An 18521-nucleotide genomic window follows, 5' to 3' on the forward strand; every position below is an offset into this window, starting at 1 on the left:
ATGGATGAATATTTTACCTAAACCGTCACATTTACATACTCTTTGCGTCACTTTGAGTGAGAAAACCGTTCGTGCTAAAAGCTGAAATTTGTAATTTAACAATTAATTATTCGTTCTATCGTTAGTTATCATAAAAATAAAACTAAAATGGAAGTAACGGATGAAAATTTGGCAACGTTAGCCAATTACTTGCAGCAAACTTTAAATCCCGACCCTAACATAAGAAGACCCGGTTAGTTTTGCAACGTATTTTTTTATTTATTTAAAAAAATCATTTACTACTTGTTTTTTGGGATAGTTGTGTTTGTAAAATACTATTCACTTAATTTCATGCTTTATTTATCATATTTGCTAGTAAATTCAAATAAGTTTTGCAAATATTTTCTTATCCGATTTGTTTTGACATGTTTATAACCTAAAATTATATGTTCAATTAATCATACCTTTCAGCGGATTTTAGTTTAGCAATTAAACTAGTTATATGGTGGTACTCAGGAATGCTTAATTAATAATTTTCTTTTGCATTGGCAGCGGAAAAGTTTCTTGAAGGTGTGGAAGTGAACCAAAACTATGCCATTCTGCTGTTACATTTGATCGATAAGGATACAGTAGACCTAACTATAAGAATAGCAGGAGCTGTTGCTTTTAAAAACTATATTAAAAGAAATTGGCCAGTGGTAAGTTTTGTTTGATAATTACATAGAAAAACATTAAGATTGTCTATGTTAATTCCTAGTAGTGGATGTAACATCTTACACTTCTCCATATAGGAGGAGGATGGTGCTGACAATATCCATGCAAATGACAGAGCAGCTATAAAAAGTCTCATAGTGTCACTCATGCTGAAATCACCAGAAGCTATACAGCGACAATTCAGTGATGCTGTGTCAATAATTGGCAAATATGATTTCCCACAAAAATGGCCCGGTCTCATCTCTGAAATGGTTGAGAAGTTTGCAACAGGTTTGTTTTCAACATATCAGTTTATATAAAACAAAATTAATATAGAATCTTTGTATCTGAGACACTCGGAAAACAATTGTGTACTTTTAGTTAATTTTTTTTTATATTTTTAGGTGATTTCCACGTCATTAATGGAGTTCTCCGTACAGCACATTCCCTTTTCAAGAAATATAGATTTGAATTTAAATCACAAGCATTATGGGAAGAGATTAAACACGTGTTGGATAACTTTGCAAAGCCATTGACAGACTTATTTGTGGTATGTACATTGTTAATACACTAGCTGTCTAAGACTTTGTTTGAATGAAAATTTAACACATTCACTGCCAACTACACAGCACCGTGGAGATGTGTGTGGCCGAGTACATGGCGCTGTGTAGTTGGCAGTGAATGTGTTAAAAACGTACTGCTATTATGACGAAAAGTATTGTAACAAAAATGTCAAATTTGATATATATTTTGCCTTTGCATTGGCCAGTGTTAATGGCTATTGGTGTGTAGCCGTAACAACTACCTGCAATTCTTTGCTGATAGTGTAGAAATGAACATTTCATTGTTCTTTATTTGAACATGCCTATATGTGGTGTTACATCAATTGTATTTTGTGTTTTTTTTATAAATGTACGAAACTATTAAGGCTGTTATGTTAGTATGCTAGTTAATATTTTCATCAATTCCCAGGCGACTATAGAATTAACAACAACACATGCGAACAATCCTCAAGCTCTGCGTGTTATCTATGGATCTCTTGTTCTGATTTGCAAAGTTTTCTATTCATTAAATTATCAAGATTTACCAGAATTCTTTGAGGATAATATGCCGATATGGATGCCTAACTTGCTCAATTTGTTGCAAGTCAAAGTGCCTAGTCTCGAAGCTGATGTAAGTAGAAATTAAAAAAACAATTTCATCATTTCGTTTGTCTTTTAGATATACCCTACAGATAAAAAATGCTTTAAAAAGAATAAACTAGGGATAGAAAACATATGGCACAAGTGCTAACACAAGTTTAACAGTGGTAGATCCCGCGACAACAATATTTGTTGGGTGCATGAATAGGTCGGGTTGACCGGTGGAATACAACCACACAAAAGACAGGCGTGAAGTGGAAGCAATTCCGCGTTTCGTCTGATGGCAGAGGCTTAATTATAGTCCACTCTACTTTCCCACCCTTTTCTCATTAGGAAAGAGGGGACGTAGAAAGGAGAAATATCCTCTTTCTGTGCGTCCCCTTCTCTGTTGAAGTTAAAGGTAGGCAACGCATCTACACTTGCGGATGATTATGGGCTACGGTCGCCTAGCTAATTCGGCGTAATGCAGGTGGCCGTTTGTTCATTTGCCACCTTTTGATATAAAAAAAAAGTGTCATTTATGGCATGCCACTTGATATTTAATAATAAAAATGAAAATAAGAGTGTATATAATAAATACTTGTTGTTATAGACGGATGATGACAAGCCGGGTGTAATGGAACAGTTACGTACAGAAGTGTGTGAATGTGCCGCACTATATGCATTGAAGTATGAAGAAGAGTTCCATCCACATGCTCCGGGTTTTGTGACTGCTGTGTGGACAGTACTTCTGGCGACTGGACCGCAGGCTAAATATGATGCGGTGAGTTACTGTATTACATCGGTGGCTCAGGGGTTAAGCATTTGTAATCTGCAGGTCTTGGGTTCGAATCCTGCCATGTAACAATGTGTTTTCCGACTTTTTTCCGAAATCAAAGATATGTGAATTCAACCGGCCCTGTGCCAGCATTGTTGACTATAGCTTGGTCACTCCTAACTAAGGATAGACTCCGAACCTCTTAGTAGATATGTATAGTGACCCCATGATGAGTTTCTATCATTATTAAAAACATAATAGTTACTATGGTTTTTTAGTGTTAAAATTATTGTACAGAAACATTGTTATGTCTTATTTCTTAAAAAGTATGCGATGGTAAGTTTACCAATGTTTTTGTTTATAGAAGTTATTGACAGTGGAAATCTTTCTTTACAGTTGGTATCAAATGCTCTTACATTCCTCGCGAAAGTGGCTGAAAAGAAGAGATATCAGAACTTGTTTGAAGATCCCGGAACACTTAGCAGCATTTGCGAGAAAGTTGTCATTCCCAATATGGAATTTAGAGGTATACCTTCCTATTAAACTTTCTCTCGCCTAACTAATTATAATATAGTTGAAAGCTGGTTATAATGCCATCAAAGGGATTGTCAATAAAGAGTCGTAATAACAGATCGTTTTTAGAAATTATTGAAAAGTTTTCTTTTGTTTATGCTTTTTAACTTGGGGAAAATATCAATTGGGGTATTTCTTTTTTTTTTATATTGTTGATGCCGGCTATAAAAAAGAAATTATGTCATTTCATGTATGATGGGTTTATTAGGACTCTATATTTTCATTCTTCGATGTCGTTGTAACCGATGTTCATTGTTTAATAAAGGTACGGCTAAAGCACTCATGTACATATGTCCGGTGTCGGCACCAACTAGTTTCGAGCCCATCGGGGGCCCTAAATCAGGGTGAGTGGGACGCGGCCCATCGCTCACTGAAGACCGTCGTCGCTGATGAAGGGCTCGAAACTAGTCGGTGCCGACACCGGACGAATGTGCGTGTTTTAGCCGTTTTCTATATTAGTGGTGTTGATTGTGTTTACCAGAATCGGATATGGAGTTATTCGAGGATAATCCCGAGGAGTATGTGCGGCGTGACATGGAGGGCTCTGATGTGGATACACGCCGGCGCGCCGCCTGTGACCTCGTGCGCACGCTGGCACAGCACTTTGAGGACAAGATGATGAATATATTCGGACAGTATGTACAGGTAAGATTCACTACACATAAACTAAAAAAAAAAGTTAAGGCATTTCATACACAAGGTAACGTTAACGTCGATCTGAGTTGTCTATTCAGTTAGTACAGGTAAAGCGACTACATGTCAACTGTCTATCTAGATTTGCTCCACCATTTTGAAAATTGCAGCGACTTCACTGAAGACAATCTTGCTAAACTGTTTTCTAATAACTTTATTTAGCGGTTAAATTGTATTGATCTCTATGCGTAAGTCACTTGGCGACTAAAATTGCTAGATTTTGAAGATTTACATTGCCTTGTGTATGAAGTGCCTAACCAATGCAATTTATCCGATGTCTTGGGTAACAAATAACCTCGATTGTTCAGGTGATGTTAGGTAAATACCAAGAGTGTGGTGCGAGCGCGTGGCGGGGGAAGGACGCGGCGTTGTTCCTGGTGACGTCACTGGTGTCACGCGGGGGCACGCAGGCTGCTGGAGTCACTAAGGCTTCGCCCCTCGTAGACTTGGCTAGTTTTGCTGCAGGACATGTGCTGCCGGAGCTGCAGAGAGCACCAGGTAATTTGAGGTTATAGGAGATTGTTGTCACGTTTCGTTACATGAAAGAGATGAAAGATAGCGATGATGTAAGAAAGAGTGGGAAGGATATATAAGAGAAATGATATAGTCCTTTAGAGAATTAGTAAAAACAATATATAATTTTTTAGTGTATGAACAATTACTAAACATAAGTACTTGTTAAGTTTAATTAAATTTTTTTTCAGGACTTAAGTCCTAAGTAAGTAAGTAAAGCAACTGGATGGTAACATATAATATGCAAAAATTATTGATTTTGATGATCGAGGGGACGCATAGGAAGGGGATATATCCTCTTTCTGAGCGTCTCCTCTGTCGATTAAAAGCAGGCATTGCATCTGAAATTGCCACCTTATGATATAAAAAAATATTATGTGTTTGTTTTAGTGACGGAGCTACCTGTACTAAAAGCGGATGCTATAAAATATATAATGACATTCCGGTCACTACTGCCCAAGGAGTTCCTCATCACTGCCTTCCCTCTATTGGTAACGTATATATTTTATTTACAAAAAAGAAAATAATATATAGTATGTTATGTTTAAATTATGTTCCTTTTATAATTTTAGTATGAAATATAATCTCATTTTTTTTTTATTAAGGATTGTAGGAGATGAATATGTTTTTGTCCAAGTCTTTTGACATTGGAAACTTAAGATTAAGTATGTATTTTTAACCGCTCATTTTGTAGAAAAACATCATCTTTTACACTCTCTTTTATTAAACTGTGGCAACGATCTATAATCTAAAATATTAATAAAATTGGAGTGTCTATATGTAAAATTGGATAAAAATATATATTTCTTACACTTGTGGTACATCGCTGATAATGAAAAAGCGATTTTAAAAAGTTTTGTCTGTATGTCTGTCCACAAGTCCGCACTTGTTCCTCCTAATCTCCGGAACGGGTGAATCGATTTTGATAAGGCTTAAACTGCAAGGTAGCTGCTGTGTGCAGGAGTAACATAGGCTACTTTTTTTTTAAATTCCGATCTGATTAAATTGCCAACAACCGCTAGTGTATTAACACATGTGTTAATACAATGAAAACCCACAGTAATTTTTGTGTTATTTTTTTAGATTGAGCACATATCTGGTCGCGGTGTGGTGTGTACATACGCGGCGTGTACGGTGGAGAAGTTGGTGGCTGGTGGTATGGTGCCCCGCCCCCTGCTGGAGCCCCACGCGCCGAAGCTCCTCTCCGCCCTCTTCGGAGCCCTAGGAGATAACACTGATCCCGCTGATCATAATGAATATGTTATGAAAGGTTAGTGATATAACAAATATATGTTTTGTTTAATGTGCTTTTTGTTATCCTGCTCGAAGGATCGATTTGTGTTTTTCAAATCTATATATGTAAAAGAAAGTCGTGTTAGTTACACCATTTATAACTCAAGAACGGCTGAATCGATTTGACTGAAATTTGGTGGGCAAGTAGCTTAGAACCAGGAAAAGGACATAGGATAATTTTTACCCCGTTTTCTACTTTTTATTCCGCGCGGACGGAGTCGCGGGTAAAAGCTAGTTGAATATAATAAAAACTTCCATTTTAATGCAAAATTTTATGTAAAATCTATATATATATATATATATATATATATATATATATTTGAATCCATATATCCCTTTGTCACGCCATCACGTGTGAACAACTGGACCGATTTCACTTTTTTTTGTTGTTATTGTCAGGTGAAGGTTCTTATAACAGAAAAAAAAAAGTTATCTTCAGAAAGTCTTAATGTATCTTAATGAAATTTGGTATAGATATAAAACATGAAAGAACATATAGGCTACATATTAAGTTTTTTTTTTTAATTCCGCGCAGACGAAGTCGCGGACGACAGCTAGTTGTATTATAAAGATAAGTTTAAAAAATGTAATATCATTAAAGATATTCGAAAAAGTAATCGTGCGCAATAACTTAATATCCAAGTACTAAGACATCATAACAGAATACTACAGTCTAAGTAACTTTTATCCTAAACAAATGTGGAACCATTTCATTTTTCAAGCATAGCACATAGCTAAAGACGTTTATTTCCTATCCATTTCACGATGCAATTAGTGTGTATAGTCCAGTCGCGGAGCACGAAGAATTTCGTACATTGAACTGTCATTACCTGTCTCTGTCACTCCCGCGTAAATACAATGAGTCTCGCTCGCACAGATACAATGGCCGCCGTCCTCAGGGATTGTAAACCTTTTACTGGAGACTATAAGGTTTATTCTTGTTTGCATAATCTGGTTTTGGTTGGCCTTGAGGCACGACAAAAAGTTTGATTTTGACAAAGGTTTGCTTGACCTTGACTTTACTTGTAATATAAAATCTAAATAAATAACTTATATATTAATAATAACTATATTTCATAAGTTGGTGAATTTTCTTTCTCCTTCAAATAATTCATGTAAACCGCACTAAATACAAAAATGTTTGTGACCACTGTCAGTAGGTAAAGAGGTCATTGTACGAAATTCTTCGTGCTCCGCGAATGGACTTTAGTAAAGTATATGAGTTCTAAAGTGGGTAGTGAATTAAATACCTCTACTGTGACCATTCCCAGCTATCCTGCGCACACTATCAGCACTACAAGATTCAGCTCTGCCGTTCGTTGGCGATGCTCTGCCGAAATTGGCTCGTATGCTGTCAGTTGTGGCCAAGAATCCCTGCAAGCCGCATTTCAATCATTTCCTATTTGAAACACTGTCTTTATCTGTCTCGTAAGTTAAATTTTTTTTTTAAGTATCTACGTAAAATATAGTATTTTTAGTCGACTTCATAGTCAGAGGTTCTCAATTCATTTGTATGTTTTTTTTTACTTTTCTTGTTATAAAGAATATAGATCTTGTAGCAAACTAAAGTTTTCTATCTAGGAAAAAATATTAAAAATTAATTTGGTTTATTTCTTAACAAATAATTACATCTTTTATATAAATTATTAAAATTATAGTAATTTTATGCCTAAAATATTTATTATACGTCATTTTTATATTAAATTATAAAACATATATTTTTATACATTTCAGATTAGTAACGAAATCGAATCCAAACGCAATATCTGCCTTCGAAGACGCACTCTTTCCTATCTTCCAGGAGATTTTACAGAACGATGTACAAGGTATGTCTAATATAATGCGAGTCAAAACTAATTATAAATTAATTGTACATTAAATGAGTAATATAGTAAGCAATGTATGGGAAGGGGAGGAGAATTTGGCAGAGGAGGGACTAATAGTACGAAGATATATCCTCTCTCTGTACATCCTCTATTAATTGAAGATAGGCAACCCACGGCACCAATCACTTCGCTTATTTTGGCGAATTCATGAGTCAGTTAGCTAGTTTTTCAACTTATGCTATAAAAAAAGCTGTAACAGATTGAAATACGATAACAGCGCCATCTATCGTTCAAGTTATAAAGAACATAGACCCATATACCCTATAGGCCCCTAGAACCCTATAGACCCTATAGACCCCTAGGACCCTATAGACCCCTAGGACCCTATATGGCGCCATATACCCTTGAAAAACATTAGTCTCTTAAGTCCAGTTTATATTATTACAGTCCAGCGCTGCATTATAGCTGGGGAAAAATGGATTCCCATGATTCCAGTGTGGATTGTATTCGGTGCTTTTCGACCACTGAACTGGAATAATGTAAACGTCGCATATTTTATTTGGCTTTCTTTTCAGAGTTCATGCCGTATGTATTCCAAATGCTCTCCCTCCTGTTGGAGTTGCGAGGTAGTACTGGTGGTGGTGGTGAAGGAGAGGCATATGGAGCACTGCTGCCTTGCCTGGTGGCGCCCCCGCTGTGGGAGAGGCCGGCCAATGTGCGCCCACTTGTGCGCCTTCTTTGCGCCTACGTCGCTGTTAGGACTGAACTAGTGCTTAACTCAGGGAAACTGGTGAGTACTAGTTTATGTTCGCTCCTTAAGTAACATAATAACTTTTATCCGCAACTAGGTATGTGTGAAATAAAAAAAAAACTAATAAAGTAGGCTAAGTGTTCTTACAGATTATGTTCTACATCTATGCCAAATTTCATCAAGATCTGTTGAGCAGTTCCGGTGAAATACCATGACCTCACAGAAGACAGACGTCAAGTGGAAGTAATTCTAAGTACAGTCTGATGAGTGTGGTGCAGGAGGACTAATTTTAGTTCACGTTCCCTTCCCAACCTTTTCTTATTAGGAAAGGATGGGAAGGGGAAGTGGATTTGGCGGAAGAGGGGATACATAGGAAGAAGAAATATCCCTTCTCCGTTGGTCAACATTTGCGGATGTCTATGGGAAACGGTCAACTCGCTATTTCGGCGAATTCATGTGGCCGTTTGCTCGTTTGCCACCTTTTGATATAAAAAAAAGATACCTTCTAACAAATATCAATCCATCTAAACATTCGCATTTATAATATTAGTAAGATAGTTGTCACGAGAAATGAAACCGAAGCGAAATTTAATACAAAGTACATGAACATGTATCCTAGTTTGTCCCAGTTGGGTTTTAATAATTGTTTGCCTTAGTCTAATATTTTGTTGTTTATTGTTAAATTAATAAAAAAAAAACTTGCTACATTACTTGATTTAATTATGTTATTAATATTTGTCAATTGCAGAATGCGATGCTGGGAGTCTTCCAAAAGCTGATAGCGTCAAAAACTAACGACCATGAGGGTTTCTATCTCGTACAGACCATGTTATATAAATTTGGAAGGTAATATTTATAATACACTAGCTGTAGCCCGCGACTTCATGCGCACGGAAGTAAAAAAAAAACTTAATTAGTAGCCTATGTGTTCTTCCAGATTAAGTTCAACATCTGTATCAAATTTCATCAAGATCCATGCAGCGGTTGTAGAGATACCTTTTTACAAATATCTATCCATACAACTATACATCCAAACATTCGCATTTATATTTACTAGCTGTCGCCCGCGAATCAGTCTGCGCGGAATTAAAAAATAGTAGTGTAGTGGACTGTATAAATGAAACTTCTTCTTGAACGGAGATGCTTACGCCTTTATTTCTCCCAAACGATTGGACAATTTTGACAACTTACAATATCTATTTATACTAAGTTCGCCGCGGCTCCAACAAACGTAACACTGTGCCGCACCGTTCTTTAGCGGGCTTCAGTTAAAACAATGCGCGTCTTTCTGTGTCGGTTGATAAAGGATTTAACAAAGAAACCCTTTAGCAGCCCGCTGTGGCGCCACAAGATAAACATAGAACCGACGAATAACCGATAACTGTTTGAAATCTTAAACTTGTCGCGACGCGAGTTCAAGAGCGGCACTTGTAACATGAGTTGGTAACTACGTCGCCAACAAGTAGCTTATATATTCTTCCAGGCTATAATTTACATAAATACTAATTTTTAGTAAGATCCATGCAGCCGTTCTAGAGATACCTTCAAACAAGTATCCATCCATCCATTTATCTAAATATTCGCATTTATAATATTGTAAGATATTTGATGCAAAAGTATTTTAAAAGAATTAAACTAACAGCGAAATAATGAATTTAACTCTACTTCATAATAATCCTCGCTGTAGTATAAACTCAAACCGAACGTAAACAAACAAAAATGTCAGACGTTCCGCAATGACGGATGGAAAGAGACTGCCTCGAGCAGCAGCGCACGCTTCCTTATAAAACCTTTTGTGTGGCTACCCTCAACAGTCCTAACACGGCCTCTCCTGACATGAGACCGTCCTCGGGCTCGTTCTTCCAGCATCTTCAACACTGGAATTCGTCTGTAACAATGGCATAGAGTCTTTCGATACCAGCTCGTTGGCAGGCGCGATGCGGGCGCGCTGCTCGTCGTCAGGCGCTGCATTGGCGCGCTGCTCGCGACAGGTGTTGCACTGGCGCGCTGCTCGGCGACAGGCGCTGCACTGGCGCGCTGCTCGGCGACAGGCGCTGCACTGGCGCGCTGCTCGGCGACAGGCGCTGCACTGGCGCGCTGCTCGGCGACAGGCGCTGCACTGGCGCGCTGCTCGGCGACAGGCGCTGCACTGGCGCGCTGCTCGGCGACAGGCGCTGCACTGGCGCGCTGCTCGGCGACAGGCGCTGCACTGGCGCGCTGCTCGGCGACAGGCGCTGCACTGGCGCGCTGCTCGGCGACAGGCGCGGCTGTGGCGCGCTGCTTGTAGACAGGCGCGGCTGTGGCGCGCTGCTTGTAGACAGGCGCGGCTGTGGCGCGCTGCTTGTAGACAGGCGCGGCTGTGGCGCGCTGATTGTAGACAGGCGCGGCTGTGGCGCGCTGCTTGTAGACAGGCGCGGCTGTGGCGCGCTGCTTGTAGACAGGCGCGGCTGTGGCGCGCTGCTTGTAGACAGGCGCGGCTGTGGCGCGCTGCTTGTAGACAGGCGCGGCTGTGGCGCGCTGATTGTAGACAGGCGCGGCTGTGGCGCGCTGATTGTAGACAGGCGCGGCTGTGGCGCGCTGATTGTAGACAGGCGCGGCTGTGGCGCGCTGATTGTAGACAGGCGCGGCTGTGGCGCGCTGATTGTAGACAGGCGCGGCTGTGGCGCGCTGATTGTAGACAGGCGCGGCTGTGGCGCGCTGATTGTAGACAGGCGCGGCTGTGGCGCGCTGCTTGTAGACAGGCGCGGCTGTGGCGCGCTGCTTGTAGACAGGCGCGGCTGTGGCGCGCTGATTGTAGACAGGCGCGGCTGTGGCGCGCTGCTTGTAGACAGGCGCGGCTGTGGCGCGCTGCTTGTAGACAGGCGCGGCTGTGGCGCGCTGCTTGTAGACAGGCGCGGCTGTGGCGCGCTGCTTGTAGACAGGCGCGGCTGTGGCGCGCTGATTGTAGACAGGCGCGGCTGTGGCGCGCTGATTGTAGACAGGCGCGGCTGTGGCGCGCTGATTGTAGACAGGCGCGGCTGTGGCGCGCTGATTGTAGACAGGCGCGGCTGTGGCGCGCTGATTGTAGACAGGCGCGGCTGTGGCGCGCTGCTTGTAGACAGGCGCGGCTGTGGCGCGCTGCTTGTAGACAGGCGCGGCTGTGGCGCGCTGATTGTAGACAGGCGCGGCTGTGGCGCGCTGCTTGTAGACAGGCGCGGCTGTGGCGCGCTGCTTGTAGACAGGCGCGGCTGTGGCGCGCTGCTTGTAGACAGGCGCGGCTGTGGCGCGCTGCTTGTAGACAGGCGCGGCTGTGGCGCGCTGATTGTAGACAGGCGCGGCTGTGGCGCGCTGATTGTAGACAGGCGCGGCTGTGGCGCGCTGATTGTAGACAGGCGCGGCTGTGGCGCGCTGATTGTAGACAGGCGCGGCTGTGGCGCGCTGATTGTAGACAGGCGCGGCTGTGGCGCGCTGATTGTAGACAGGCGCGGCTGTGGCGCGCTGATTGTAGACAGGCGCGGCTGTGGCGCGCTGATTGTAGACAGGCGCGGCTGTGGCGCGCTGATTGTAGACAGGCGCGGCTGTGGCGCGCTGATTGTAGACAGGCGCGGCTGCGGCGCGCTGCTTGTAGACAGGCGCGGCTGTGGCGCGCTGCTTGTAGGCAGGCACGGCTGTGGCGCGCTGATTGTAGACAGTCTGACTTCAGACTTCGAAGTCGCCTCGAAGGTAGCTCAAACTGAACTGACTCGCTCGCCTCACTGCGGCTATTTATATAGGCCGAGTCGAGCCCCAGACCATTCCGGAAAGGAACGTTTCCAAAAGGCGCGAACGTCATCGACCGGTTTGGACGCTTCCGGAAAGATGACTCATCTCTCACGCTCGCGCGCCGCCGGTTTTCGAGATACTTCCAGTTTTATAATTTCACAACAGTACCTCTAACGCCATCTAGTGTTGAGTAAGGGGTTTCACGTGACTATGTACGTTCGTAACAATATTAAAAAGATTATATGATTTAAGAATTGTAGTTAATTTAATTAAGTTTAATTTAAAAAAAAGAACATGTCAATGTCACTTCGGAGAACATTACAAATTGAAGACCATCGACGTGACAGAGAAATCGACATTACATATATACAAAAAAACATTCCATATATTGTAAAAAATGCTGAAAAAAAAAAAATCAAAGCTCGAATATTACTTTAGACTTAATATTAAACCTTAAATTAAAAAAAAAACTAATAGACACGTAAGAAATTTTCATTCATTCATTCAACATATAACGATTTTCGTTCATTCGTTTCAGTTCAGTGATGGATCAGTACTCGAAGCAGATAATAACTCTATTATTTCAAAGGCTGTCGTCTTCAAAGACCACGAAGTACGTTCGCGGTCTCATCGCCTTTCTAGGCTTTTACGCTGCACACTTCGGAGCTGATACCCTCGTCAATCTTATTGACTCTGTGCAAGCAAAGTGAGTATTTTATGATCTAGCTGTAGCCCGTGAATCCGTCTGCATGGAATTAAAAAAAACGTAATAAGTAGCTTATGTGCTTTTATTGTCTTTTGCTATTTAATATTTTGGTGACACAAACTTTACAATTTCATTTATCTTCAATCTTGACGTTAGAGAAATCATCGACCATGGTGGGTTTCATCCCTTCCTTTTTCTTTTATTATTAACTAGCTTTTACCCGCGACTTCGTCCGCGAGGAATAAAACAAAACTTGAGAGGTGTCAAGGGACACCCGGATGGAACGAAGTTCCTTTCTATTAATTAGTGAAGGAACCAAACTTAAGTCTGAATAAAAAACTTAAGTCTTCACAAGAAGTACATTTTATTTCTATGAATTTTCGTTATATATTGTCACGTCGTTGCCATAGTGAAGTAGCGCTCATTCGTCTATAGCAAAAAGTGTTGTGACAACTTTTCGTAAGAATTTTTTCCGTCTAGCCCCCTTTTACAACGCGCGATAAGGAACTTCGTTCCAAAAATGCACACAAGATAAAAAAGTTCCTATGTCCGTCTCCTAGTACTAAGCTACCTCCTCATCAATTTTCAGGTAAATCAGTTCGACCGATCTTGAGTTATAAATAGTGTAACTAACACGACTTTCTTTTATATATATAGATGTTGTTTTCAGTATGTTCGCGATGTATACGGAGCGTGTGTTGATCGCGGAGTTGCAGCGAGTTTCTGGTGCACTTGAACGTAAAGCAGCCGCCGTCGGATGTGTCAAGTTACTCTGCGAGTCTGAACACTTCCGCACGGGGGCGCTGGCGGCGTACTGGCCTAAACTGTTGCAGGTACATATTCCTTACATATGAAATTGGCGTTTTGTATGGGAGGAACAAAAAGTCGAATATTTTTTAATATAATATATTTAATTAATCAAAGTATGAACCATTATTTTCTATGCACTTTTGCCTTCTCATAGGTAGTTCATTGATCCCTTTACTAAAAAAACCAGTCGGACGGGAATCAATAAAATCTTTGAAGGCGATTTGGACTGCCCCATCGGAGTTGAATTTTTTCCCTTGCAAGAAGTTATCCAAATTTCGAAAAAAATGTTAATCTGTTGGAGCAAGGTCCGGGGAGTACGGAGGATGTCTTAGACTTTCCAATTGAAGCTCTTCTAATTTAGTAGCCGTCTGTTGCGCAGTGTGTGGTCTAGCGTTGTCGTGAAGCAGCAGTGGCGTGGAGCGATTGACCAGCCTAGGTTGTTTAGCCGCTAGCTTTTCCATCATGGTTTGCAATTGCTGACAATAGACATCAGCCGTAATAGTCTGGCCAGATTTGAGAAAACTGTAATGAACAATACCGGCACTAGTCCACCAAACGCTTACAAGTAACTTTTTTGGGGTTAATTTTCGCTTGGGGCAGGATTTGGCTGGCTGGCCAGGATCCAACCATTGCGCTGAGCGCTTCCGATTATCGTAAAGAACCCATTTTTCATCACAGGTAATGATTCGGTTTAAAATACCTTCATTATTGTGCCGGTTTAGTAATGTAACGCAACAGTCGACGCGCGTTTGCCGGTTTGCTTCAGTCAATTCGTGAGGTACTCACTTTTCAAGCTTTTTAATCTTCCCAATTTGCTTCAAGTGAATTAAAACAGTTTTATCACTAACATCGCAGCCTGCAGCTAACTCGGACGTGGTTTGCGATGGATCCGCTTCCACAATAGCCTTCAACTCTTCATTATCAACTTGAGTCTCAGGCCGTCCACGGGGCTTGTTCTGCAGATCGAAATTTCCAGAACGAAAACGTTGGAACCAAAAACGAACTGTGTTTTCTTTTGCAACACGACCGCCATACACATCATTCACCCTTCGAGTCGTTTCCGCAGCACTAGTGCCACGGCGGAACTCGTACTCGTAAATAATGCGATATTTTAAGTTTTCCATTTTGTAAAATGAGTGATGCAAACAGAAAAAAACAGAAGAAAAAAAACAAATGAATGACGGTCATCGAACCACAAATACATGAGTCTATAGCTGTACAAATTTGAATTTGGAATTCCTTACCAAAGAGGAGAAATTCGTGATTAAAGTGGCCAGTACGAAAAACGCCAATTTCATATGTAAGGACCTAATATATACTACCGGTTGTAACGACAGCTAATAGATATATGCCATATTTGTTGTTATAACCCAGTGATTGTCAAACTTATATCTTTCACCGCCCCCTTTGAAAATCAATTATATTTCAGAGCCCCCTAATTTTTATTCAGCCCTAAAACTTAAAAACCACAATTTCATTACTTTAATTAATTTCAATGTCCCCCATTTTTTGGGCTCCTTATCGCCCCCTCCTAGGTTTCAAACGCCCCCAAGGGGGCGTTATCGCCCACTTTGGGAAACACTGTTATAACCGATAGTTTTAACGCCATCGTTGACACAATTTGTATTAAGATTTGTGTAGCGCCCCCTATCGGGCTTAAACTGCACTAAAAGTGTCATAATAATTTTTAAATTAATGACAATACGGAAGTGCTAGTTGTAAGTATACTAAGCCCAATTGTTAGGTTGATAAAACTGATTCTGTTTTAATTGATCTAGTTAACTACTAGTAGTTAGTAGTAGTTTAACTAGTAGTTCTGTTTTAGTAGATTGAGTTCTAAAATAGCATGTCACTGACTGACAATGTTATTTATTTTCTATGGTTTTAAATTGAAAAGTGTCAGTGTTTTAAATTGTTGATACAAACATGTTTGTGTGTGATTACAGCCTTATAAAAAGGTAAAACTAATTAGATAGGTTTGTTAAAATTTCTTCTTCCTATTGAATCCGTCTAAAAAGCCATTCAATAATTACTGGAAAAAAAAATCAGCTGTTAGATTAATAGTGAAAAGCTTAATTATCATTGTAGATATAAAATATGCATGTTATTTAATATTATTACGTCACATATGACAGTATCGTGTTATCTTGTACGCGCAGGCGCTGATCTCGTTGTTTGAACTACCGGCGGATGAGAGTTCTCTGCCGGAGGATCACTTTGTAGAGGTGGATGAGCCTGTTGGCTATCAGGCGCAGTACGCACAGCTCGCCTGCGCACGTAACGCAGCTGATGACCCACTTGCTGGTACGTACTCTGTGTTTTCACTGTTGTAATATTTGTATAACAACATTGTCATCTCTCTCTGTCTCTGTTAAAACAGAAAAGTTTATTGAGAGAGACTGAACAGTTGACAACAGTTTTCAATAAGACAGTGTTCAATTACTCTATTAATTAAGTTTTTAAGCCTTTAAGTTTAGATATTTCGTTTGATTTTTTACAAAACAAATATAAACTGTTTTTCTTATTTAGAACAGTAAAAATTATTTTGATGTGAAACATCTATAGGCTCACTTGTAAACCGAATTGTTGGCGTGGCGACGCTTGCCGTGGCGACGGGTCGCCACACCGTACACTCTACATATGTTTATTTTATTTTAAAACACACTCTATATATGTATATTTTATTTTAAAAATATTATATTTTATGCATATTACTTGTACGCACACGATGATTTCACATCTGCCAGGCGTCCCATGACGGCTCACATTTTTTTATTTATATTGTAATCTATTTAATTATATAAATTAATTTTAAAATTAAATATCTATCTATATTTAATCTAGGTATCGATGATCCGAAGCGCTACCTAGCGGAGAGTCTGGGCAATATGTGTCGTCAATGGCCGGACTTGGTGCCGGCGCGAGTTGCAGCTCTCGAACCTCCGCACAGACACGCGCTACAAACTTATCTCAATGCTTACAGCGTACAGATATGTTGAGCATTTATAATTATTACATACCATAACTTATCACTTACCATAACTTACCCTAACTCATCATATAATGAGCAATGTTACAGCACAAACTGAAGTCTTGCTGTGACAAGTATGTGTTTTATTTAACCGTGAAATATATTTAAAAAATGGCGATAGTTCGACACTCAATATATATATCTGGTTTCTAAATATATTTACTTTATATGTACAAGAAAATAATAATTTCAAATGTCATAATTCAATATGTAATATTTTAATCTATATATATAAAAGAAAGTCGTATTAGTTACACTTTTTATAACTCAAGATCGGTCGAACTGATTTAGCTGAAAATTGATGGGAATGTAGCTTAGAACTAGGAGACAGACATAGGAACTTTATCTTGTGTGCATTTTTTTATTCCGCGCGGACGAAGTCGCGGGTAAAAACTAGTATGTTTATATTCTTACTATTATGTTATTAACTGCTTCATACTTATGATGTATTCTGTTTTGAGCTTTGAATATTTTAGTCAAAAACAAATTGATTTTTGTATGCTTCTAACTGTGGGTTTCCGAGACCAAAAATCTCCATTTAAAACATACTAGCTTCTACCCGCGACTCCGTCCGCGCGGAATAAAAAATAGAAAACGGGGTAAAAATTATCCTATGTCCGTTTCCTGGTTCTAAGCTACCTGCCCACCAATTTTCAGTCAAATCGATTCAGCCGTTCTTGAGTTATAAATAGTGTAACTAACACGACTTTCTGACTATATATATAGATTATCACAGTTTTGTCACAGATTATGACGATATGATTTTATATAGAGATTTCTGTCTCAGAAACCCACAGTTATAAAAGTAGATGTCAAAACGATTTTCTTGTTAGTGTTATGTATGTATATGAATGTATTGTAAATGTATGAATGTGTGCATTGAATGCTGTATATAAGTTTGTATGATGTCTGTATGAAAGGTATTTTTTTTTCTCTAAACATTACTTAATATCGACTATTTTATATGTAATTTGTAAGCGAATGCTGTGAAAGTGTGTTTGTTGTATGATTTTTTATTTTTTTATTTAAATGCTATTAATGTTAGAAAAATATTGTAATTAATTCTTCTTTTTTTTTTGGACATAAAATAGGTATTTTTTTTTTATTTTTGCCAATTATGTGATTATTTTTTAAGAATTTTCTTATGCTTATTTGGAACATATATTTTTTTTCAGAATATGTGTAAAACAATTTTCACCTTAATTTAAATGATTTTTTTTGTTATCTTAACGTTTTAATTCTTGTTATTATTTAAGGTACAAGTTGAAGTCTATAGTTTTGTTAAGTAAAGCTTACAATTTCATTAAATTCTTGTATAAATTTTGTGAACTAAGTGTGTGAATGAATTGCATGTAATATTGTGATATTAAAATATGTGGCAACATTTATATTGACTTTTTTATTTAAAAACTCCATATTGTTGGTGTACAAGTGTTAAAACAGTGAAAACTCAACGTGATACAAAGAGTAAAACAAATACATGTTTGCATTATAATAATTTAATTCCAAAAAGCTGTTCGCTACAATATCATTTGCGAAACCCATCTAAATGACAGAAAACATCGAAAATTATTGTGAAATAATGAAAGAAAAAAAAAACAATAGAAATTACAATTTAATTGAAATATTTTCATAGTTGGTAAAATACAGGAAATGTACTATACTGCTAAAAAAAAAATAATAAAAATACCAAATCAACGACAAATGCATTTAAAAAGTACATGTTGAAAGAAGTAATGATAAAAAAGCAATAAATTGATTTAATGATCGCGTAAATGAGAACTCGTTTGTTAGCCAATAATTCAAAGGAAGATCTGAGGCAGCTAAAGATTAAGGACACCGAATAATTTCGTCTAGTGTTTCCATTGTCTGTGTTTAAAACATTGTTGACGTAATTCAAAGATTTAACAAAACGTCTCAAGCAATGGAAACAAACTAATCAAACAAAGGAGCATATACAGAAGAACCATAAATTCATGACGTCATAGATTTCATCGAATATGTACTGTTAAA

The 18521-nt window shown here is 39.2% G+C and overlaps 1 protein-coding gene across 1 annotated transcript; it reads left to right on the forward strand.

Moving 5' to 3' along the window:
* The first annotated feature begins 35 nt into the window (after window positions 1-35).
* LOC106718689 (exportin-2) lies at window positions 36-16613 on the forward strand. The gene is made up of 19 exons (XM_045684423.1): window positions 36-232; window positions 532-677; window positions 771-963; window positions 1077-1222; window positions 1645-1845; window positions 2407-2577; window positions 2968-3097; window positions 3626-3789; window positions 4146-4335; window positions 4741-4841; window positions 5434-5620; window positions 6915-7071; window positions 7378-7469; window positions 8045-8259; window positions 8969-9066; window positions 12500-12667; window positions 13338-13500; window positions 15637-15781; window positions 16322-16613. The coding sequence occupies exons 1-19, from the start codon at window positions 148-150 to the stop codon at window positions 16474-16476; spliced, it is 2907 nt and encodes a 968-aa protein (XP_045540379.1). The 5' UTR covers window positions 36-147; the 3' UTR covers window positions 16477-16613.
* Window positions 16614-18521: the final 1908 nt, after the last annotated feature.

Source organism: Papilio machaon, chromosome 26, assembly GCF_912999745.1.
Source record: "Papilio machaon chromosome 26, ilPapMach1.1, whole genome shotgun sequence".
In the NCBI taxonomy this organism is placed as follows: Eukaryota; Metazoa; Arthropoda; class Insecta; order Lepidoptera; family Papilionidae; genus Papilio; species Papilio machaon.